This window comes from Oryctolagus cuniculus, chromosome 5, assembly GCF_964237555.1.
Source record: "Oryctolagus cuniculus chromosome 5, mOryCun1.1, whole genome shotgun sequence".
NCBI lineage: Eukaryota > Metazoa > Chordata > Mammalia > Lagomorpha > Leporidae > Oryctolagus > Oryctolagus cuniculus.
In genome coordinates, this window is record NC_091436.1 from 159,184,255 (window position 1) to 159,209,695 (window position 25,441).

Sequence of the window (25,441 nt, forward strand, 5' to 3'; positions counted from 1 at the left end):
GGAAATTTATCCAGATCTCCCACATGGGTACAGGGGCCCATGCACTGAGGCCATCCTCTGCTGCTTTTCCCAGGTGCATTATCAGGGAGCTGGATTGAAAGTGGAGCAGCTGGGACATGAACCAGCACCCATATATGGATGCCAGCACTGCAGGCTGCGGCTTAACCTGCTGTGTCACAGTGCCGGCCCCAATAACAGAACTTATTCTGCCCCAAATCAAACTCTGAATCTCCACCCCTCATCAGTCTCCTCGTCTCTGAAAATGGCAACCTCTGAGCTCAGTGTTGATGTCTTGCTTTCCCTTCATACCTCCAACAGGAGTTCCTATTGATCTAACCTCCAATGATGATTCATACATCCATTTCTCACACAGGGCAGACTTGTGCTTCAGCAAGGGCTGGAGGTTTCCATAACACCAGGAGGCAAAGTCTGACAGAGCTAAACCATTCATGATCATTTCACTGACTTTGCTGTGGACTGGCTTAGAAGCAGGCCCATGGTGCCTTGAGGACACACAGTTATGCATTGCTTAACATCCGGGAGACTTTCGGAGAAAGGCATTGTCAGGTGATTGCGTCATTGTGTAAACATCAGAGTGTTCCTTCACAGACCTAAGGCATAGCCTACTACACACCTACATGGTATAGCCCATTTAAAAAATATTTATTTTTTAAACTTTTTATTAAAAATGAAAACACATTAGCCACAGCCTACACGGCATCATCAATGACTGCCTTTCTCCTCCACGTCTTGTCCCACAGGAAGATCTTCAGGGTGCTAACATGCATGGAGCTGCCATCCCCTGTGGCAACCATGCCTTCTTTTGGAAACCTCCGGCCTGAGGTTGCTCTACAGTCAGCTTCTAGAAATGGGGTCATCTTCCTGTGATTCTGAGGAACTTGCCCACACAGAGGTGAGAAATCTCAGAGGGAGCCTCCACAGGTGCACAAAGTGAGAACCGGATTTATTTCAAAGGTGAAAAGTGAATGTACGTTTATGTTTGAGAGTGGGCTGCCCCACACAGAGAAATATCCATCATGAGTAGGCCAGAGGGTTCCTTAAAGAGGGAAAGACCTCAACCTGGGTCCAAGGCAAAGAGGGCTCTCCTCTATTCTCAGCCTCTTTAACGGCTAGGGCTTAGGGCTTAATGCCTTAGCATGCGTGAGGCCACCTGGGAATTTTATGGCCCCTCCACGTGGAGTGTAATACCCACATGGTCATCATGGCATCTCTCTTTTCCGGGTCAGGATGAGAGAGAGGTGCATCCTGGGAATGTGGGCATGTTAGACTTCTGATTCACCTAGGCCTAACTAGCAGCCTGCCTCTTCACACCATAACAGGACCATCCTACCCATGGGCAACAAATATCTATCGCTTACTCAATTAGCCATTGTATTTTATACTATTTAGAGCCAAAATATCCAATTTGCATGTTATAATACACAATGTATGTTTTTACTCACCAGTTTATCCTTAATTGCTTAAAAAAGTTAATTTTGATTGTGTGAAGACGATTGTGTATTTCAGAATAAAAATGAATAAATTAAATTAATTATCAGACATAGGAAGCAAAGGAGAAAACACAACATTATAATTCTTTCTAAAAGCAAAACAGGAAGAGAAAAGGTAACCTATCACATAGAAAAATCCCTGGTCACATGCAATGTCCACCTCCTAAAAGGCCAGTTTGGTCCCACCAAAGACACAACATGCTATGACCCCTATCAATCAGAAGGTCATTTCCTCCCATGTAATTAATTTAAATTGGAATTATCTTTTGTCTCTCGTTGCCGAGGCCCAAACTGAAAACAGTCCAGCGTGGATTCTCAATCATGAAGCGGCTGCACTGAGATCTGTGTTGGCATCTCCGAGATTTGATCACAGCACACATTTTTGTGGGAAATACGAAATGAAGTTTTACACCACCATTCTTCTGGTAAAGAAGGCAGGGGTAGGGTGCAGACGGCAGGGCTCAGCATACCCAGCAGAACTTTCTTTCTGAAGCTTATTGAGACTTCTTTCCCAGTTAATGGGATGCCTTTCCCCCACTCAGAGCGAATGCAGCTGTAGAGAAAGAAGAGCACAACATTTAGAAGCAGAGAAGCCCCTTTCCACAGCCTTAATTTGCAAGACCTAATGTGGTTTGTGGGAGCAACTTGAGGTCTTGGTTACTGATAAAAATAATACAAGCTTAGAACTTTCATAAGTTTGTGTGGCCTCTTTGTCAAGGACCAGCAATTAGAGCCTTAAAATACTGAACTTTATTACCTAAACTCTTTTCAGAATGCCCATATTCAGTATTAGCATTGGGAACCATTCTTTTCCTGTCAGTCTTTCCTTACACTCTTCTGTTCAGCTAGAAAGTTCTGTTTGTGGCTCCCAAATACGGTTCAAGTTTAGTTTATGCAGACGTGTGTTGGGAAGAAACTCCAGCCTAGGATGTAGGGAGAAAGTCTGTGCCCATCTTGCTTAGATCCCCATTGTGAGAGAAATGATCCTAAGTGACTTCCACATGCAGACTGTCACATCTCGTCTGTTTGGTCTCAAGTACAGCTTAAATTTGCATTTTGTTGATGTTCTCTCAGGTTGATCGGTGCATTGCTGTAGGGGGTGGAAGCCCCCCAGGACTCCTTTATTGCAGTTACTTTCTCCCTTTAAGTCCACTAATATTTGCTTTATTTAGATGCTTCAAAGTTGTGTATATATATTTTTATGATTATTATATCCTCTTGCTGATGGACTCTTCTATCGTTATGCCATGACATTCTTTGTCTCCTATTATGGTTTTTAGTTTAAAGTCTGATTTGTGTGATAGAAATACAGCTACTGCTGAATTTACGGCATGCAGATCATCATGTCTGGTTGCCCAGCCTGGCTGATGGAATCAGGAAGTGGCAGTTACTTTTGAAGATGGCCATCCCAGCGAGTGAGGTAACCTGCATGGTTTCTTTCTTTTTTTTTTTTTTTTCTACGTGGCAGGTATGCCCACTGCCCTGTAGCCTCCAACAGACTCTAGCAGATCCTTCCTTTTAGGGAGGTAATCCAGAGAGAGAAAAATACAAGTGACCACAGGGTTCAGAGACCAAGAAACCCAGGGAGCAAAGGCAGAGAGTAGAAGCCATGAGCTACAAGGGCTATGCCACACACAGCAGCAGGAACACTCATCTGCTCTCATGGATACCTGCACTTGAGAGAGTCACAGTATAATGGTACTTTAATTAATTAATTTACTTACTTAAAAGAATTACAGAGTGGGGGGGAGAGAGAGAGAGAGAGAGAAAGAGAGAGAGAGAGAATCTTCCATCCACTGGTTCACTCCCCACAAGGCCACAACAACCAAAGCTGGGCCAGGCTTAACCAGGAGCCAGGAGTGTCATCCAGGTATCCCACATGTATGTCAGGGGCCCACACATTTGGGCTATCTTCCACTGCTATTCTCAGGCCAGCAGCAGAGAGCTGGATTGGAAGTGGAGCAGCTGGCACATGAACCAGTATCCATATAGGATGCTGCCATTGCAGGCGGTGGCTGTACCCACTACACCACAATGCAGGCCCTGGTCATGGTACTTTAGAAGGAGAATTAATGCCTGTTTCTGGGGACTCAGATCTAAGTCCATGCAAATTCTCTGATGTTCTTCCTTGAATCTTTTTGTCATACATTTCCAATCAGCTGGAAATCTCATTTTATCAGACTCTAGAAATATCAAAGGGCTTAAATAACAGATCTGATAATTATTCACTAGGTGATCTTAAGTGCAACACTTAACCTCCATGAACACTGGTACATGTGACAGGCAGAATAAAGCCCCAAACACGTCCACCTTTTGATTCCTAGAATCTGAAACTGTGTCACCGTACATGGCAAAAGGTATTTGCAGATGAGATTAGGTTAGGGACCCAGAATCGGGGTTTTGTATTATCTACGTGGGCCAGTCTAATCACACGGGTTCTTACCACTAGAGAACTTTTCCAGGCTGGTGTGACTAGGAAGAACAGTCAGGGAGGCAACACTGCCAGCTCTGAAGATGGAGGAAGGGGCCGTGAGTCAAGGAATGGGAGCAGCCTCTAGAAGCTAGATAAAAAATAGGAAACATATATTCTCCCACCCAGAAAAGAGGAACACAGCCCTGCCAGCACCCTAACTTGAGAACTGTGTTGGTCTTCTAGCCTACAGAATTCTGAGAGAATCATTTCTGCTGTTTTAGCTGTGAAGTTTGTGATACTTTGTTATAGCATCAATAAGAAACTAATACAATAGGTCACACTACATACACACAGGAAAAAGTCTAAATGAATATGTAAGTATGCTATAATGTAACAATTGAGTACTCGCTTCAGCAGCACATTTACTAAAATTGGAAAAGTTGAGCATCTTTTTGAACTAATTCTTTCAGGTTTTACAAATGATTATGTTATTTGTGTGATAAAGAAATAATGAAAATATTAAAAAATATCTAATATGTAATGACCTCAAGGCTCTGCCCAGCTGTGGCAACCAATGCCCAACCTAGCCTGACTACTGTTCTATACCTTGCCTCTTCTTGCACACTATACTCAAAAGACTGCAAAGAGCAATTTCAGATCACCCCTGCTGCCTTTATTTTCCATCCCACCTCTCAGGTATACTGCTCTGTATTCATCTATACGTGGTTTCGTATGTTTCCTACTTGTGCTATATGTAGTTTTTTTTTTTTTTGATGGATTACAATTGTATCTACGTATGGTATATACAGTGATGGTATCTTATTCTATTTCTGTTGCTACAACTGGATACCACGAGTGAGGAATTTAAAAGGAATAAAGTCTTGTTTATCTCATGGATCTGAAGTCCAGAAAGCTCAAGATTGGGTGGATGCATCGGGTAAGGTCCTCCTTGCTGGCGGGGACTCCTAGCAGAGTCTCAGAAGCTCAGATGCACCTCGCAGATGGGTATTGCCAGGTGAGACAGAACACTGTAACTCCGATCTTGTCTTCTCTTTTTACAGAGCCACAGTCCCACTGGATCAGGGCCACACCCTTATAGCCTCATTCAATTATCCCCCAAAAGTCCCATCTCCAAATACTCTGCTCAGATTAAGTTTCTACCCCTTAATACTTCATGGTGGAGATCACATTTCAACACAAGCATTGGTGGGAACAGTCAAACCACTGAAGACAACAGGAGCTTATACTAGAATGCTTGAATCAAGCTAATTAGCATGCCCATCAGCATAAACACTTATCAGTTACCTTCCTAACTGTGACTTTCTCTCTGAGCAACATCTCCCCATTCTCCTGACCCTCTGTGCTCTGTTAGACATCATTCTACTCTCTGCTTATGTAAGTTCAATTGTTTTAGAACCCACATATAAATGAGAACATATACTCCATGTAATCTATGCCTGGGTTATTTCACTAAACAGTGTTCTCCAGACTCACCCATGTTGTAGCAGATGAAAGAGTTTTATTCTTTCTTTAAGCTGAATAGTATTCCATTAGGTATATACACCATGTTTCTCAACTGTCCATGAATGAATACTTTGGTAGATTCCATGTCTTGGCTACTGTAAATAATGTGGCCATAAACATGGAGCTGTAGATATCTCCTTGACATACTGATTCAGTCCTCAGAATATATACCCAGGAGTAGGATTGTTGGATCTATATGCTCTTTATAAAAGATTTCGTTTTCTGGTAAATAATAAATCCAGCAAGTATTTGTTGAGTATATTTTGTGTAGCTCGGAGATCATTCAGATAATGCATATTTTGTAAAGTCTTCACTAGGCCTGGCATGGTGCTTTAGAACAGATTTCAAGATGAAATTGATAGAGTTCAAAATTTAAAAGGGCAAGTTAGAGACCTTGGGGCCAAAGCCAGGCTTTCTGATCTTTACAATGGCCCATTAGCCTCATCTAGAGACTGAAAACCTTTAAGGCCCATTGACAATCCACCCAGTGTCAACAAGGGCAGGCTATTAACTGATACTAGAGATATACATACTGGTGATAAGCACATTAGAAGTGAAGCTCATTAGAAGATACTTGTGCACCACTTAAACTTAAGAACTTGGCTTTGGTGTGTCAAAAAATGCAGCCTGTGCTCTCAATACTTGTTCCCACTTGAGCAAGAATTTCTTAGTCCTTATCACAGCCAATCATCTTCTGGACTTTGAATGACCCTAACTATTATTTGGCATTTGGACAGGACAATAGGTACTTTGCATGACTTAGTTAGAGAATAATGCAAGCCTATTTCTAAGTAGGTCACTTTGATCTATGGCAGAGCTGAATACTTTGGCCCGTCCCTAACCAAACTATACCCCAGAGGGGTGAAGGAAATAGAACAGAGCTGAAGGTGTAGGGATCTCAGTACTTTTCATTGTGTCTTTATTCCTCAAATATTTGTTGGGCACTATAGATACACTCTCAAACATTCACATGCAAAAGAAGTACCCAAGAGCATTCCACTCCCCAGACAGGCAGGACTCAGCCATTGGGGGGTGGTAAGTGGAAATCTCTGTCGAAACAGCCTCATAGTGGTTTCTGATGAGGGACCTCTGTGGACTACTTTGTAAAATGCTTAGTTTGCTCCCCAAAATGAATAAGCAACAGTTCCCTGCCCTCAGAGCGTCAAAGTCCAGGAGAAGGAGACACGCCATCATGACACTGTGTGATAAATTATACATAGAAATCCTAGTGATGGTCAGGGGGGATAGGGTAACTCACAAGGATGTAGTCTTGAAGGTCATTGCCAAAGGTTGCCAGAAATAGCAGGAAAGGAATTTTAGGCAGGGGAACAGCCTTTGTATAACTGTGAAATGCCATAAAATTTGAGGGAACAGTGAGCATTCAGTGTGATGGAATGTGAAGGGCACTATAGGCATGGACAAGGCAGGAAAGAATCTAAGCTAGCATGAATAGATTCACCAACTAAGCCATTCCAGTTTTATTTTGTAGGCAACAATATGTAGGTGCAAGTGACATGAGGAATATAAAATGTGTTAACGGAAATATCTGATATCATAGAGATATTTAATCAGTTATGATCTCCTGAGGGTCTGCTGCATTAATGCATTCAGGCTCCTATAAAAATACATTAGAATGGGCCAGCGCCGCGGCTCACTAGGCTAATCCTCTGCCTGCAGTGCCGGCACTCTGGGTTCTAGACCCAGTTGGGGCACCAGTTCTGTCCTGGTTGCCCCTCTTCCAGTCCAGCTCTCTGCTGTGGCCCAGGAGTGCAGCGGATGATGGCCCAAGTGCTTGGGCCCTGCGCCCACATGGGAGACCAGCAGGAACACCTGGCTCCTGGCTTCAGATCAGCGCAGCACGCCGGCCGTGGCGGCCATTTTGGGGGGTGAGCCAATGGAAGGAAGACCATTCTCTCTGTCTTTCTCTCTCACTGTCTAACTCTGCCTGTCAAAAAAAAAAAAAAATACATTAGATTGGGTAACATAAACAGAAATTTATTGTGCACAGTTCTAGAAGCTGGGGAGTCCAGATCATTGGTACATATGCTGTCCAGTGAAGACTTTCTTCCTCTATCATAAATGGCACCTTTTAGCTGTGTCCTTACACAGCAAAAAAGGCAAAAAAAACAAAACAAAACAAAACAAAAAAAAACCTCACCACTTTCTTTAAGCCTCTTCTTATTATTTTAAAATTTTTATTTATTAGCCAGTGCTGCAGCTCAATAAGCTAATCCTCTGCCAGTCGGGGCGCCGGATTCTGTCCCGGTTGCCCCTCTTCCAGGCCAGCTCTCTGCTGTGGCCCGGGAAGGCAGTGGAGGATGGCCCAAGTCCTTAGGCCCTGCATCCCACAGGAGACCAGGAGAAGCACCTGGCTCCTGGCTTCGGATCAGCGCGGTGCGCCGGCCGCAGCACACCAGCCGCAGCGGCCATTGCGGGGTGAACCAACGGAAAAGGAAGACCTTTCTCTCTTTCTCTCTCACTGTCCACTCCGCCTGTCAAAAAAAATTATTTATTTATTTTCATTTCATTTTAAAAATACAGAGATCTTCTATGTACCTGTTCACTCCTCAAATGTCCACGGCAGCCAGGGCTGGGTCTCCCACATGGGTGGCAGGTACTCAAGGTCATCTGCTGCCTCCAAGAGTGTGCACTAGTAGCAAACCAGCTTGGAGATGGAGCTGGGAGTCTGGTATTCTGCTATGAGATGTGTGAATCCCCCGTGGCATCTCAACCACTGTGACAATCACCCACCCCAAGGCCTCTTTCTAAAGGGCACTAATCACATTCATGAGGGCTCTACACTCACAACCTAGTTAGCACCCGAAGGACTGCCCCCCCTTTAATACTATCACACTGGGGATTAGATTTCAATATATGAGTTTTCAGAGAACCCAAACATTCCAACCATAGCACCTGCCATGTGCCTAGAAATATGTAAGTATTAGAGAGTAGAAGGAGGAAGTCACTGTTAAGAATGGTAATAATCTGTGCAAGGAAAATCTAGAAAACAAGAGAGGCAGGGGATATGCAGAGGGATTGGAATGGATCAGTAATGAGATTTCACTTATACAAACACACACATAATGTGATGACTGGCTAGATTTAAGAAGCAGAAGGGAAATGCTTGAAACATTTTGAGGCTAAGAGATGAAGTGTATGGTGATGACGTGAATGGAGAGGGCCGGAAGAGAAGTCTTGCCATGGATTGAAACTGGCTGAGCTCACCCAGAGGGGCAGCGGTGCAACAGCTGTGTGATGTCCAATGGTGGAACCTGGGCAGTGAGTCAGGCAGCTTTCTGTCACTCTTCTGAAATACCCAAGGACATCAGGTTTACCAGCAGAAAGGATTCATTTAGCTGACAGTCTGGTGGCCCCATCTGTTTGGTTTCTGTGAGGGTGGTGGATGGCAGTGACAGAATCTGAGGCGGGAGAACTTGGGATGAACCAGGAGGCAGAAAGAGACTGTGCCCAGTTGAGACTTTTCTAACCAATCCTCTCTTCCTCACTACCCTCTATGGGCATGACCCCAGTGACCTGGGGACCTCCTAGGCCCACCTCCTAAAAACCATCATTAGGTTAAACATCTGCTCTCCTAGGACCATCACTCTATGACTTTAGGGTTTTAAGTCCTGTATGAGTTTGGAAGCCAAATCATATCCAAACCACTGCATGTTGCAATAAGCAGAGCAGGTGTGAAGCAGGGTGGAAGAGGAGGATCAAGGCTGAGGTATCCTGCAAAGAAAGAGAGAAAAGGTGTAAGAGGAAAAACGATGAAGCCTTTCAGTGCAGCACAAAGACTTCGCAGTGGCCGCCGGTTTCATTATTTCAGGTGCCAAGGCTGACATGAGCAAGGACACTTTCAGTGGAGAGCCGGGAATGGGAGCGATATCGGGAAGGAGGGAACAGGAAGTGCAGAAGTGAGGAACCAATGTAGACTACTGTTTTCAGGCCATTAGTCATGAAAAGAAAGAGAAGGAGGCAAAATAAGAGGGGTTGGTGGAACCAAGGGAATGAGTTAGGACTGCCATGAGAAAGAATGTGAACACAAAGCTTTCTTTCATATGATGGGAACAGTTATGAAAACAGAGGGATGTCAGCTGGATTTCCTCTGAAAAATCTCTACTGTCTTAGAATGAAATCATTACATAAAATCTAAGGGAATAAGCAGGTAGTGTTGGGATTTTAACCTCTGGGGGTAAGAAAATACTTCTCAATTTAGAAAATTGCAATCTAGGGGCTGGCAGTGTGGCATAGCAAGTAAAGTCACCGCCTGGGACACCTGCATCCCATATGGGCAACGGTTCAAGTCCCGGCTGCTCTACTTCTGATCCAGCTCCTTGCTAATGTGCCTAGGAAAGCAGCAAAGGATGGCCCAAGTTCTTGGGCCCCTACACCCACATAGGAGACCCAGAAGAGGCTCCTGGCTTCATTGTGGCCATTTGGAGAGTAAACCAGCAGATAAGAGATACCTTCTCTCCCCACCTCCTTCTCTCACTCTCTCTCTAATTCTTTCAAATATTTTTTTAAAAGTTGTAATCTGTCAATATGGGATTATGAAGTGGAGGCTGCTAAGAACGAGAATGCAGGAAAGGGAGAGATAAGGAATCAACCACTGTGGAGGGACATAGGTAGATACAAATGACCAGAGCACTCAGCAGTCTCTCCTTGTGACTGTCAGGGGAAACATGTGTGCATCAAGAGAAAAGCCTGACCTGACTCCATCTCTTTTTTAAATGATTGTGCAAGCAAAAAGGGAACCCCAGAAAACTGCTTTATCAAATGAGTAATGAACGTTCGTGTTTGACCTCGGATCTCCACTCAGAGGTAAACCAGTTGGAAGTAAACCCACATCTTTGCATGTTTAGAAAACAAATGAGCAGGAGTCAGATAAACGGCAGAATCTAATCTCTTCAGCCTTCAAAAACAGCAGGCAGTTTTGTTTTTTACAGTCTCATGAATAAGACGTTGTTTTCAAGTTACTACTTCATGTGAAACCAGAATGACAGTTTAGACGGTCCCCTCAGAAACCGAGCATACTATGATGGTTTCAGTCTCGTGGTCTGATGGTGTGCACAAGCACGTTCAAGGGCGAGGCCGCACATGTGCACATCTGCAAGGCGACAGTGGTCACAGGATTCACAGAAGTGCCTGGGCAGCGCCATGTTCGAAGACAGCCCAGGTGACAGAATCCACTGTGGCAGAGCCCAGGAGGAAACTGAAATGAGGGTTGATGGGGAGCAGGCCCTTGAACTTAACCTGCAATGTTAGACTTTTACAAGATAAAAGTAGTACTTGTAGATTTTTAAATTACAGAAAAATTATTGAGACTTTCCCAATTTGGGGGATGTCAAAGATGATTATAATTCAGTAGATGAGTAGGTGAACAGGAGTTATGGGGAAAACAGTGCTTGCTTGATGCCTGAGTAAAAGGAACACTTCCTGTAAGTCAGATCTTAATTTGCTGTCAGTTGTCTCTTAAAAAAAAAAAAAAAAAAAGAGCCTTTTGTCCTTTTGCCTTTCAGGATGTCTGTGTTCCTTCAAACAGAAGTTCTGTAAACTAGAAAATGGGTTCATCTTTGCAAAACTCATTCATCAAGCCGGTGCCACGGCTCACTAGGCTAATCCTCTGCCTGTGGTGCCGGCACCCTGGGTTCTAGTCCCAGTTGGGGCACCAGATTCTGTCCTGGTTGCTCCTCTTCCAGTCCAGCTCTCTGCTGTGGCCCAGGAGTGCAGTGGAGGATGGCCCAAGTCCTTGGGCCCTGCACCCGCGTGGGAGACCAGGAGAAAGCACCAGGCTCCTGGCTTCGGATCAGCGCGGCGCGCCAGCCATAGCGGCCATTTGGGGGTGAACCAACGGAAAAGGTTCTCTGTCTCTCTATCTAACTGTCAAAAAAAAAAAAAAAAACCCTCATTCATCTTCTAATAAAACATGTTCTTCTGTAATATGCATTTCTTGAAGAATCTTCACATGTGTGGATCTCAAGAATTTTTTTCTACCAAAGCAAATTTATCTTTTAATTCTATTACCCACAAAGTTGTTTTTCTTTTCTTTTCTTTTTTTTGAGAAGCACAGAGACAGGGAGACACAGTGAGAATTCCTATCTTCCAGCTCACTCTGCAAGTACTTCAACAGCTAGAAGCTGAGGGCGGAAGGCATGCACTCAGCCCATGTCTCTCCTGCAGGTGGCAGGGACTCAATTACCTGCGTCATCACCTGCAACTTCCAAGGTCTACATTAGCAGGAAACTGGAATCAGGAGTTGGACCTGGGAATCAAACCCAGGAACTCAGATGGGGACACAGACATTTTAACCTTCAGGAAAACACCCAGCCCATCACGAACCATTTGAAGTACTGTGTACATTTAAGAATGGTAGTTATTGCCCTTATTAATGAATCAAATGGCAACGCTTGAAGCCGTAATTCATAGACTTACAAAACAGAAGAGGAGGAACAGGATAGGAGATTCTGCTTGGAGCATGAGGAATCCTAACAGAGCTCACAGCAATCCTCATCCCAGGCCAGGGGGAGGTAAGGACTGGGCACACAGCTTCTGCACCAGGAGCAAAACTTGGAAAGGATCTGCAGAAGACCCGACAGGTAGTCAGTGTAAGATGAGTAAGGCTCTTGAGCAGAAAAGGGTTGAGGGAGTTGGGGAGAATTTGGCCCTTGTTAACTTTGTTAACTGGGTAGCTCTGGAGCAGGAGAGAAAGAGGATTGATCTTCCACCCGGGGCTAGAAATGGGCGACCTGTGCACCCAGGAGAGCAGGGACAAAACATCCACGTTCCCTGTCCTGCTGACGCACCTGCCCATGGAGTTACAGCAGTGGAGGAGAATTAACAACCCCAGCACTTTGCTGATGGACTGAGAGAGCAGGAGATACAGAAGACAAAGAGGCTCTGCTACGAGAGACAGAAAACGAGGTTTGTAAGTGGCAGGACAGCAGCAGAAGGAAGAATGCTTCTTCCGTGCCTGCTACACCATAATCTTTCTAGAAGGAGCTGATTCTCATTCATTTTTTTAAGATTTGCCATGACATATGTTCAATAAATGTTTTTAAGACCCTGAATGAACCAACAAGTGGGAATCGTCTTTTCCCTGCTAAGCTACAACCTGTATCTGAGGAACAGTGTCCAGGAAAGCTCAGAGGATCTGCAGGTACACAAGGCTAACTGAATGGACAAATGAACTGGATCCCACTGAGTTCTGATTTTCGCATCTGAAGATGAAAACAAGGGAGCAGGCGTCCGGCCCAATGGTTAAAATGCCAGCATCCCACATCAGAGAGCCTGGGTTCCACACCCGGCTCCAGCTTCCTATTAATGCAGACTCTGAGAGGCAGCATTTATGACTCAAGTAATTGGGTTCCTGCCACCCCCGTGGGAGTCATGGAGTGAATGCTTGGCTCCTGGCTTTGGTCCCAGATGGGGGCCATTCTGAGCATTTGGAGAAGGAACCAGCAAATGGAAGCTTTCTCTGTCTCTGTTCCTCCACTTCTCAAATAAATTTAGAAAAAAACAATTAAAAATGAAAACCACAGGACTAACTCTGATCCTGATCAGGGACGAGGCATGCATTATAATTACTAGACAACTTTGGTCTTAAAACTTGCCAAACTGACTCTTGAGTATATTATTTAAATTCCATTGTGGGCAGCTGATTCCCCATGGGTAGTACTGTCTTCAGTTGTGGAAGGAAGTGAGTCAAGCGAGTGGAATCACAAATACACGCACACACCTTGTCTGTGCATTTTCAACCTTTTTATCTTCTACCTTCCTTCTGCCCTCACCCCTCATCCTCCACTTCATACAACAGTTTCTCTTTAGACCAAACATCCATGACAAATTCAGAACAGTTGCCTGGGGTTTGGCTACTGCTTAACAGGTAGTTATAAACCATTTTGTGGTGCTAACCAAGATTCCAGCTAACTGAGATGGCCTGAGGAAGCTAATTAAAGCAGTCAAGTGGAACAGCTAAATGAAGATGAAAATGTAAATACTGTCTGCGTTGGATAGAGTGATTAGAAATTATAGTTGTTTGCTTTTTGTCAGAACCATCTGTGGTTTCTCAAAATTTTGACATGCAGTATAACCTGCCACTAATCAGAAAGAAAAAAAAAAAAGGAGGGGAAAATATCTAAGATGCTAAGTAGGAAAACAGACATAGAAAACCTGTGCCTTTCCAAATGGGAAAATATGTAACTTGTTTTTCTAGAATGAATCTGATCTGTTTTTGGATAAAATCTCAGCCCCCTTGCTTGCCTTGGAAGATTCGCTCTCTGTTCTGAAAACTCAACAGTGGGAGATCCAGGCAGCTCCAAGTGGGAAAAGAAGCCATGAGCATGCAGATGGAAGAACAGAATTGAGAATAATCAAATTGTCTAACTCAAGTACTTTATATAAAAGAAACCTAAGATGAGGGTTTTTTTTTTTTTTAAGTATGAGAGGACATCAAAATGTCCCTGGAACATGCATAATGATGAAAAAAGCTAGGCATGAACTTCAAAACATTTTCCACCAAAATATACTTACCTTTTAATTCCACTTTTCCATGAATCTTTGAAAATACCTTCACAGATATACTGTGTCAGTGACTTACGGAGAGAACCTGATGGTGTTAATATTTGAATCCTATAAAATTGAAGGGCAGGCAGTTGGTTGAAATGCTGGTTAGGATGCCTGTGTCCCACATCAGAGTGTCTGGGCTCAGTTCCAGATTCTGGTTCCTGATTCTAGTTTTCTGCTGATGCAGACGCTGGGAGGCAGTGTTGATGGCTTAAGTAACTGGGTTTCTGTTTCCCACATGACACACCTGGATTGAGGTGCTGGCTTCTGGCTTCAGACCCAATCCAGCCCCAGGCTTTGCAGGCATTTGGGAAAGTGAACCAGCAGATAGGAGCTCTCTATGTCTGTTTATCCATCTCTTTCCTTCTCTGTTTGCCCTCCTCTCTCTCTCCCCGCTTACATCTCCCAAATAAATAAAAAGAAATTTGAAAAACTTGTAAATTATTTTTACATTTAAATGCATTTAAATTAGACATAAGGTTCAAACGTCTGACAATCCCCTACCTGATATAGTATAATGAGAAATGTGTAGAAGTTTTTGAAAAACAAAAACATGTACTATCCAGACTTCCTTTCTACCTCCATCAATTTATTATAAATATTGCACTATAAAATAAAAACTCAGGAATAGAACAATTCCACCTCACATCTGCAATAGTTCCTGATACATAACATGTATTCAAGAATGGTTTTATAAAGGAGAGGGAAGGGGAAGAAAAAAGAAAACAGAGCACCTTGATGAATATTTCTTTTTTATTCTTTTTTTTTTTTTTTGACAGGCAGAGTGGACAGTGAGAGAGAGAGAGACAGAGAGAGACAGAGAGAAAGGTTTTCCTTTACCGTTGGTTCACCCTCCAATGGCCGCTGCGGCTGGCGCACCACGCTGATCCGAAGCCAGGAGTCAGGTGCTTCTCCTGGTCTCCCATGGGGGCAGGGCCCGAGCACTTGGGCCATCCTCCACTGCACTCCCGGGCCACAGCAGAGAGCTGGACTGGAAGAGGGGCAACCGGGACAGAATCCGGTGCCCCGACCAGGACTAGAACCTGGTGTGCCGGCGCCGCTAGGCGGAGGATTAGCCTAGTGAGCTGCGGTGCCGGCTGATGAATATTTCTAACTGCATTTATGAATGAACTATCTGCATGATGATTAATATAAATGTTCTTGTGATTGATGACTTCATAAGACCCAACCATACAAAGTATTGAGTGTTTATTTCTTTATTTAGCTGTGTCATCCTTTTATAGGTAGAATATTTTTAGCGATATTCATACTAGTTCAAACATTTTCAAATACATGACCTGGAAGCAGATATTTGGCCTACCAGCTAAGATGCCCATGTACCACATCGCAGTCCCTGAGGTCAACACTGATGTTAGCTCCTGACTCCTGAGAGGCAGCAGGTGATGGATGACTCCAGTAGTTAGATTCCTGCCAGTCGTGCTATAGCCCTGCCACTCAGCTGGACTGAGTCGCCAGCTCCCAGTTTCAGTTTGGCCCAGTCCTGGCTTTTATATGGATTTGAGTAATGAACCAGCACACAGGAACTCTCTATGTCTATCTATCCATCTCTTTCTACCTCCCAATGAATTTTCAAAACTTATGAAGTATATGACATGCAATGAATTTCAGAGAATCCTTATAGGAAATTAAAACAACATCATCAATGAAACAGAAGTCACAGGAGAGCAACATACAGCATGAGCCTAGTTTGATATGGTGAGACCAAGGGGCAGCCCTTTCCTTGCCTTGGTGATGAAACAGGCACACTGGGTCATTTTGGAAACAAACATCTGTTGTTCAGATTATCTCTCTTTCCTCTCAACTCTCTATACTCCACATCATTTCCTGGGCATCAGCAAGGACTGGAAAATAAGAAAGGGAAAGAATAAAGCGGAGATCTCAGCTGACAACAACTAATTTACCACTAATAACTCTAACCTACACTGTCATCCACATAGTGCTTATTTTATTTGTGCCAGACACTCTTTGCATGTTTTACACGTCCTCACTCATTTAAATCTCATGATACTTTTACTGGTGTTCCCATTTTACAGAAAGGAAACTGAGGCAAGAGCAGTTAAGGGGGAGACTGTAATTCAAACCTGGGTGTTTGCTGTCAGAGTCTGCCCACCTGTCTGCTACTCAAAAGCACAGATAGAAGACGACCAATGGATTGGGGCCAGGTGGCTTTCAAACTCTCTTCCATGTACACAAATCCAGGCTTCCATGCACCCTGCAAATAGGAGCCTCCTCACTTGGGTGCCTTGCCCCTAGCATTGGCCTGTGCAGTGCACATACTTGTCATATGAAAGAATGCTTCATGTCAATTTATAGTGGATTCTTTGGAACATACCAAGTCCATAAAAGCACAAAATCCCAAATTGGTTGATTTTGAAACAGCCTAATTTTGCCTCAATGCAGCCCAGCCACTTAGAAAAATACGTCCCAGTAGAATTTGATTGCAATACTAATTTGAAGATCATCAATCTTTCTATACTCATATACACAGCTAGTGGGCCAGATACGAATGAAATTTCTTACCTGTCCCTAAACTGCAACACGCCCTCAGTGTACTGCAAGGGCTCATTTGAAAAAAAAAAAATCAGCCCCAGAGAGGAAATGAGCTGCCACAACATCGCTTCACAGCAACCGGAAGGAAAAACACACACAGGCGTACGCCACTCACATCCTACGTATGCGGTTGCTCAGTGGGGAAATGCTTACAGACAGCTGCCTTGAGAAGCCAACCGGGGTGCTGCAGCGAGAGAAGTAGAATCGTGCAGCAGGACTGGCTCTCCTCTTCTGCCAGCCCATAGAGAAGACAAGAGCACCAGGGAGCAGAGAGATAATCCGCCACCCAGACTTCTGCCCTTGGGTGAGTTCTCAGCCACTTGCTGTGGCCTGGGGTGGGAGTGCAGGGAGCTCACCCCGACTCTGACTTCCTGAGTTGGTGTCAGACAGCTGGGGGTGTTCCCCACTGTTAACACCTCTGAGCTGGGGATGAGAGGGCTTCAACAATTCCAGTAGATGAATCATTGACTCCAGGTCTCCTTCAAATTGACCTGGACGAGCTGGTTTTAATGCTACTTTAAACCCGCAAGATTTCTACTTTGCAAATCATCCTGGGTTGGTGCTTCCTGGTGTGTGAATGCCTGGCCCCTCCCCGCTTCCTGCTGACCTAGGAGAGTCTACCTGTGTAGAACCAAGCTTCTACGTGTTCTACATTATTCCAGTGCTCAAGGTTTTCACTTACACTTTATAGTGCATTAGAATCATTTACATCACTTTTAGCCTTTCTGGGGAGCAAGAAATGGTGACCGAGAATTGGGTTCTGTGCCTGTGGCCCTGTCCTGTAGAGAAATGGTTATCAGCACCACCTTTACGGGACCAGAGACATACTGTACTATGGTTCTCACTGGCTACCTGATAGCTCCACCCCTACTTTTCTCTGCCTTTATTCATTTCACTCATTCAGTCATTCATTCAACTGGCTTTCTTCCTCAAAAAATTTGTGACAATTTTTTTTTTATGATGAAATGGCTTCAAAACAAAGACCAAGTACAAACCTAGGTGGAGGTAGTGAGCAATCTTCTCCCTGTGTTATCAGTGACAGCTGAGAATGGGGGCCCTAGCCTGTTTAGCCCCTGCTTGGGGAATGCCCTTCTTTGCCACCCAGAATTGGGTGTGAAAAGAAATTGTCCAAAATTCTTGGAACCTGTCAAATGGGTTTCTCCCTGGTGTCATTTCCTTCCAAGCTTATTATTTTCAAGGTCATTCTCACTGTAAGAAAGGGGCAAAGTGGAGTAATGGAACGTGAAGGATATGTAGTCAGTCTTGAATTAGAGCTCCACTTTGTGTTAACGACTTCGTTCGTTTAACAACGATCTAGAGAATTCTCATCCTGTGAAAATACTTTGTAAGTCAACACCTATGGAAGAGAGACCAAAACTGATGCTGCTGTGTTCCTAATATAAGCTACAGTCCAAAGGAGCAACAGGCATTAACCAATAATCTAGAGGAGGAAAAACTGCCTCAGTTTGTCTTTGTGGGTTCACTGATTGGATGGTCTGTGAATTAAGCTGACATAAGATAGACTAACAAGAGAAAAAACTTAAATTACATTTGTATGAATGGGGGTTCCACAAAAATATGAAACACAGAGAAGTGTTTGTGTTTGATGACTGAGGCTTCTGTATCAACCTGAGCTACAAAAAGGACTGGAGGTATGGGGGCTTCTGGAGGTGGGTAGGGGTTCGGGCAGAGAAGGTGAAGGGAAAAGCCTCAATTAGACAAATTGGCCAGGAAAAGCCAAGCAATGCAGGGCAAAGGTATGAGATTTAAGTAGGTGCCTTCCTCATTAATAAGAGTCTGTAGTGATTTAGTCATCCACGTCTTCCTGATGCATGGAGAGAGACACCCCGACAAATGGAAATTTCCTTTGCAGATATAAATTTGTCTTACCTAAGGGCAGCTTTCGGAGCTTCTGACTCTACAGTTTCTCAAACAAAGCTCAAAATAATCAAAATGCTGCAGAGGCATGTTTTAGGGTAGCATATTCTTGGTCTCCAACAACTGTATTTAGTGTTACCGTGTCCTAAACCCCATTGGTCACTGCACAAATATGATGAGAACCAGAACACATGGCAGGGGGGTCTGAATTTGCCTGGGACTCAAGGAATTTACATAAAGGAGAAGGAGATGAGAACTCAGAGAGATGAAGAGATTCACAAGGCAAAGGATCGGCTGGTACTCTGTGCGGAGTCGACAGAACAGTGTGACAAAATGAGGTCCCTGTAGCCAGAGAAAAGAGGAGGGCGGCAAAGTAAACTGAGAGAAGTAAAATGTGCAGATGGTCTTAAAGCTGGTGTTGATTCTTACAGGGCTGGAACAGCCTGGCATGTGAGGGTCTGACTTGTGCGTTGACGGGAACCCCTTTTGCGATGGTGTGCAGAATGGACCAGGGAGATAAGAAAGTTGATGCTGTCAGCTAAACAAGCATGTGAAAGTGGTGACAGGAGAGACACATGTGGATGAATCAGAGTCATCTAGAAAGATGGTGGCGGACAGGAAAGGAGAGTGGGAGAGAGGTCAAAGATAGTCCACAGCTCCTGGATGAGAAGTCCAAACGGATGGTGGTGCTAACTGCTCGTCACAGAGACTGGCAAAGCTGAGGGAAACCGAGTCTCAGTGGGTTCAGTTCTGGAAATGACTGCGGAGGGTCTGGTAGACATCCAAGGGCAGATGTCAACCAGGCGCCTGACGTGCTGATCCGGAGCTCAGAACACAGGTCTGGGCATGCTTGGTGCAGAGAAGGCGGTGGAAGCCAGGGGCACCAGAAGATAAGGCTTTGAGACATAGTAGCAAATGGGAAAAGAGGGGTACTTACGGTGGAATCTCGAAAATACCAACATTTAAATAGAGGTAAAGGAAAATGAACTCTTCAAGACGAGGATCTTTTTTCAAAAAGTTAAATACAGAATTACCTCATAACCCAGCAATTCTGGCCACAGCTATAAACCTTAAAGAATTGAAAACAGGGACTGAATTAGCACTTGCATACCTATTTTCATTACAACACTATTCACAATTGCAAAAAAAAATGGAAACAGCTTAACTGTCAACTAATAGATGAATAAACAAGCTTTAGAAGATACTACAATGGAATATCAATTATCCATCACAAAGAATGAAGCACTGACACATACTATTATGTGGGTGAACCCTGAAAGCATTATGATAAGTGAAAGAAGCCAATCACAAAAAGTCAAACATGGAATCTTCAAAAGTTAATAGAAAACGCATATTATGAAAAAACTTATGTGAATTTTAACAAATTTTGCATCAAAATAAATTTACCTTTTAATTCAATTTACCATGAACTTTTTGATGTTCTTTCAAATGATCCCATTGGTATAAAATGTCCCATAGTCAGCCAGCATTGTGGCATGGCAGGTTAAGCCACCACTTGCAATGCCAGAATCCCATATGTGCACCAGTTCGAGTCCTGGCTGCTGTACTTCGATTCAGCTCCTTGTTTATGTGCCTAGGCAAACAGCAGAGGATGGCCCAAGTCCCTGGGCCCCTGAATGCAAGAGGGAGACCCAGAAGAAGCTCCTGGCTTTGGTCTGGCCCAGCCCTAGCTGTTGTGGCCACTTGGGGAGTGAAACAGCAGATGGAAAATCTCTTTCTAACTCTGCCTTTCAAATAAATAAAAATAAATCTTTAAAAAAAAAAGTACCATAGAGGTAAATCAATAGACCCAGGAGGCAGCCTCATGGTCCCTACACCAAAGGCTTGGGGGCAGAAAACAGAGGGCAATGGCTTCATGGGCACAGGATTGTCCCCTTTTGGGGAGAACAAAATGTTTCAGAACTGAATAGAGGTGGTGGTTACAGATTGGGGGCATATTGGAGGTCACTGAACTGTTCTCTTCAAATGGTTCATTTTATGGTATGTTAATTTACTTCACTGTCACAAAAAAAGGAAGATGGGGGGGTGGGGCTGGCCAGAGGTGCAGGAGCACAGGCTGCCTGTCTCTATGCACCTCCTGGTGGTTCTTTCTCCACTGGTAAGGAGAAGCAGCTCCCTTGAAGGGCCCTGCTAAGGGTTGAAATTGGTAACTGACATGTGAGGCATCCAGGAGAGAGGGGTACCTGGCCCTGCCTGCATGCCCAGGCCTCCCTGGACTGTGCTGCATCTAGGGGTTGGGGTGTCTGGAGACAACAGCTCCCCTGCATCAGGCCCCACCATGATACACTGCATCTGGATTTCACAATCTTAGGGCTTCCCTCAGACCAAGTAAGGCCGACCACCTTGCCGAAAAGATAGGTGAAAAGGCCCAAGAATGAACTCCCCACCGGGCTGTAGACAACCCAGCTCCTTCCATCCTGAGTGCAGTAACTCTTGTAGCCTCTCTGTCACCTTTTCCCGAAGTTTCCACGTAGGGTTCATGGTCAGCTGCCCGCAATGGTAGCGCACAATATGGCTTTCTCCCCTTCCCTTTTCACTCCCTCATTCCCTACTCGTGTGTCCTGGGATCATTTCTTAAACTACATGCCCTTGGCCCCTGCAGGTGGTGTGTCTCTGTGGGAATCCAACCTAAGACAATCTACTATAGGTGCTCAAATAGTTTGATCCTGTTCTCTAACTATCAAGTCCCTTAACCTCATCCAGCTGTGTTTTGATACCCCTCATACCTATTCAAAGGCTGTCATTGGGGGCGGGGGGGGGGACTCCTTCTCATCCCCTCCTAACACCCAGAGCACAGGCACTGTCTCCAGGAAAGCTCCTTGATGTCTGCCTTATCTCCACTCGGAACTGTACTGTGTAAAGACACATCCTACCACAGGACACCTCCACCTTCCCCAGCTTGTCTGTCTCCCTACAGCCCATTTGATCAACATTTCTGAATTTCGGAACATGGATAGGATCATTTCATGCAGTACAGGATGCACACACATGGCATTAAAAAACATGGAATCCCAGAGAGAGAAAATTTTCCCTTTTTGTTCATTTGGTCCTCTGATTTTGACCTGAACTTAAACCTCTCTGGCTTCCTATGTCTCAGTGTATATATGTACATATTAAGAAACTTCAAGAAATTTCCCAGAAAATGGAGTTAAAACATAAGTTTACTTTTGTGCCATGAGATTTTGAAACTGATGCATAATTTTTTTCATAATATACATTTTTCCATGGACTTTTGGAAGACTCTTCATAGAAGTGTGTGTGTTTATATAATCTATATCTAGTTTATGTTTCCTGTTTGGGAACAGTAATAAGTGATCATACTACTATGTATGTCCATATATCTATGTTGATATAAAGATGTGTCAATGCTATATTCCCAGTGTCAAGCATTCTATTGCATGAGCATATGACAATCTCTTTATCATTTCTGTCAACTGACAGTGCTATGTCATTGTCAAAGATGAAGGTTCAGTATTACGATCTCAGGAAGGCACAATGACCCTCAAATGTTTCTCTCTCTCATACCTAAAGTACTGTCAGCAGAGGCCTTCAGCTTGGCCTCAAGTTAGCAGCAGGTTTCAACTGGGGATAAGAGACAAATGAATTTGAGATCTGACAGCCAGAGAGGAGGAGACATCAGAGAAAGTACAGTCCTGTACAAGGATTCCTTGAGCTATCAATGGTCCTTAGATAAAAAACAGAGAGAGAAACCCCCACTGGACAATTGTGCCTGCCAGCCCAGGCCGATGGTGGGCAAACTGTGTCTTCCACTCTCAACGTCCGCTTCCCCTACCACATGAAGCCTTGGTGGAAGGATTCATATGAATACTTCATGTACAAAATCACCCTTCCCCAGGTAAGCAGTGGGGCTCCATGTTAACCACTTGGACCCATCCAGAAGAGATTCAGAGTCACAGGTGAGCCTCCCATGGATACATTTTCGAGGCTACCTTCTCCTTACCATGTATGAGACTGCTCAACTACCACACCGTCACCCAATGCTGATGTCTGTGAACCTTCAGTAACCTCTGCACAAGTTTCCATGACTCTGAAATCCCCCACCCACAGCTTCATTGTAAAGAGTGGAAAAGTTTGGAGGAAGTGAGACTGTCTGTGACTCCGCCTCACCATGCTGAGTGGGGACATCACGTCACCCTTTAGGGCGTGGCTTTGGCAAGTGCAGCGTTCTCTCAGTACCTGTTTCTTATACAAGTGCTTTGCATCATAGAAGAAATGACACAGTGAGAGGGTGTTGCTCTCAGTCCCTCCTCAGAGTGGAGAAATTGAGGCCAAGAGCTTACCTATGGGTTGAATTGATATCTGGCTTTGGTTACTCCAGGGACCTTGCTATGTGAAAAGGATTCCTGGTAAATGACATATATGCATTGATTCGTTGAGTAAATGGGTGAGAAATACAGTATAATCAGGGTTCTCCAGACAAAAAAAACAAATGGGATGTCTGTCTATCATCTATATGTATTTATCTTCTATAGCTATCTATCATCTATCTTTCTATCATGCACAAGAGAGAATTGGCTCACACATTATGGAGGTCGGCAAGTTCAAAATATGAAGGCAAGCAACCTGGAGACTCTGGATAGATTTATGTTGCATACCAAGTCCAAAGTCCATCTGGCTGGATTCCTTCTTGCTTGGGAGAAAACAGTTGTTTTTCTACTAAGGTTTTCAGCTGACTAGATGAGGCCTACTCATATTATGAGGGATATCTGCTTGACAGGAGTAAGTGCACAGTGACTCCTGTTGTTGACTTTACAAATTGACACTCCTGTTTATGGCATCAGTAATCTCCCTATGCTCCAGTCATGAGTTTCCAAGGCTATGGAAGCCTTTTGAGTTCACTGACTCTTATCTTATTTAGACAAGGTCATAGTCAAAGTGGAGGTTCTCTCCTCCCTTCAGAGAAAGGTACCTCCTTCTTTGAAGACCTGTTTAAGTTGTTTATTTTGTCAGCCTTTGTGTGTTTTTGTTTTTATATGAAGTAAGGACAGTCATTCAGAAATAAAGGTATTAGCTCATGTTGTTGTATAAAATGAATGGGAGAGTCTGTGCTGACCTGTTGTTTAATGCTGTACCTGGCTGTGGGCAAAACAATATCATATATGTCATTTGCACCTTAAGAACAGCACTCTTTTATTACAATATTTGAGTGTCACAAGCAAGAGATAGTTATCCAAAGTTTTCACAAATCGCTAGAGAGGTCACAGGGGTCCATACTACACATTAGTTTACTTCAAAGGGCAGAATTGTACTAAAGAAAACATCTGTGGAATTTATCACCTGTTACCTGTGTCGTATAGCACCCTATTCTTCAGAATGTCACATTTGAGTTGGGGACAGTATGTGCTTGTAAATCAGAAATCACATTTTAAAAAACAGCTAAATATATTTCTAACTGAAAGAAGCCAGCCTGAAAGCTCTACCTATTGTATGGTTTCAACTCTGTGACGTTCCGGAAAAGGCAAAACCACGGCAACAGTAGACAGATCAGTGGTTGGCAATGGCTCAGGTAGGGAGGGGAGGATGAAGAGGTGGAACACAGAGGATTTTGAGGGCTCTGAGGCTATTCTGTGTGACACTCTAACAGTAGATACATATCTTCATGCATCTGTCCAAATCCAGAGAATGCATAACACTGAGAGCAAGCCCAGTGTAAACCATGGTCGTTGGGTGACAGTGGTTTGTTGGTACAGGTTCACCAGTTGCAACCAATGTGGCAGTCTGGTGGGAGAGGTGGTGGGCAGGGAGGTTGTGCTGTGATAGGGGAGGGGTCTCTGCAACTTCCTCTGAATTTTGTTGTGATCCTAAAAACATCCAAAAAATTAAGTCTAAAAAAAAAAAAAAAAGTAAGCTTAATGGCCTCTTTGATGTTCCCCTAATGGCCAAGAATGTACTTAACCAGGACTCTGCCCTTCTGCCTGGAAGGACCTTCCTGGAGACACCTGCAAGCATCCCTCTCTTTCTCCATTCAGCTTTGAGGCCCCAGTTCACCTTCCTATCACTACCCTCCCTCATCATGCTATGGGAAACGCCTGCCTCCCCACCCTGCACACATCCCCCGATCTGTGCTTCTCACCACCTGACACAGAAAGTCCCAGCATTGTTCGCTTTTAGTCCGTTGAGTTTCATGGTTGCAAGACTTTGTGTTGCAACACTCTGTGTTGGTACTTCCGAAAATTTCTGGAAAATGAAATTCAAAGATAAATGCATGTATTTTGCCATAAATATATTTTGAAATCCTTACATATGAGGGGTCTTCAAAAACGATGTGAAAATGCATATTATATAGTTAAAAAATTGTGCATTGTCTGACATTCCTGTTGGATGAATGAGTGAATGAGCAAATGACGTCACCAAGAGCGTATCAGAGACTCTGCACTGAGTGGAGGAAGAAGAGCTCTCCCAGCGCTCCCTCCCACTGGGCTTTGCAGGGCAGGTCAGACACAGAAAAGCATGAGATGATGATGAGGGTAGAAAAGGTGGTTTGAGCAGAGTTGGGTTTACTTGCCAGGACATGGCTGTGACTGGAGTCAAGCTATGGGAGGGCAGATGAAGGTCCAATCCCTTCTGAGCCCTGGACAAGTGGACAGCAGACCTGGCAGGGTTATGAGAAGCAAGAAGCCAGCCCTCTCCAACTATGCATACAGAAGGCAGACAGATCTTTGCCCCAGAAAAGCAAATTTGGATCTGCCTCAGTATCTGAAAAACAGCCTGATGGAAAAGCAAACTTCTGGGGCTGGCAATGTGCTACAACAGATTAAACCACCACCTTTTAGGCTCATCCCATATTGGAGCTCTGGTTCGAGTCCCCACTGTTCCACTTCTCATCTAGCTCCCTGCTAATGCACCTGGGAAAAGCAGGAGAAGATGGCGGAAGTACTTGGAAGACCCAGGTGGAGTTCAAGACTCCTGTCTTTAGCCTGGTCCAGCCAGGGCCTTT

General features: G+C 44.2%; 2 protein-coding genes across 4 annotated transcripts in view; both read left to right on the forward strand.

The window, feature by feature from the left end:
* LOC103349679 (uncharacterized) overlaps positions 1-14,810 on the forward strand; it is a 170,017-nt gene extending 155,207 nt beyond the window's left edge. Inside the window, exons 8-9 of one of the 3 annotated variants that reach the window (XR_011388800.1) lie at positions 762-913; positions 1,796-14,810. Coding sequence is in view for 1 of the 3 variants with exons in the window: in XM_070074418.1 (XP_069930519.1) it covers positions 762-842 (81 nt within the window). In the remaining 2 variants the exon portion in view is untranslated. Of the gene's footprint in view, positions 1-761 lie in introns of all 3 variants that reach the window. The other 2 variants (XR_011388801.1, XM_070074418.1) reach the window with 2 other exon arrangements.
* A 341-nt stretch (positions 14,811-15,151) lies between these two features.
* Positions 15,152-25,441, forward strand: part of NEDD9 (neural precursor cell expressed, developmentally down-regulated 9) — a 208,051-nt gene continuing 197,761 nt past the window's right edge. The window contains exon 1 of the mRNA XM_008262389.4: positions 15,152-16,888. The gene's annotated coding sequence lies outside the window, so the exon portion shown is untranslated. The remainder of the gene's footprint in view (positions 16,889-25,441) is intronic.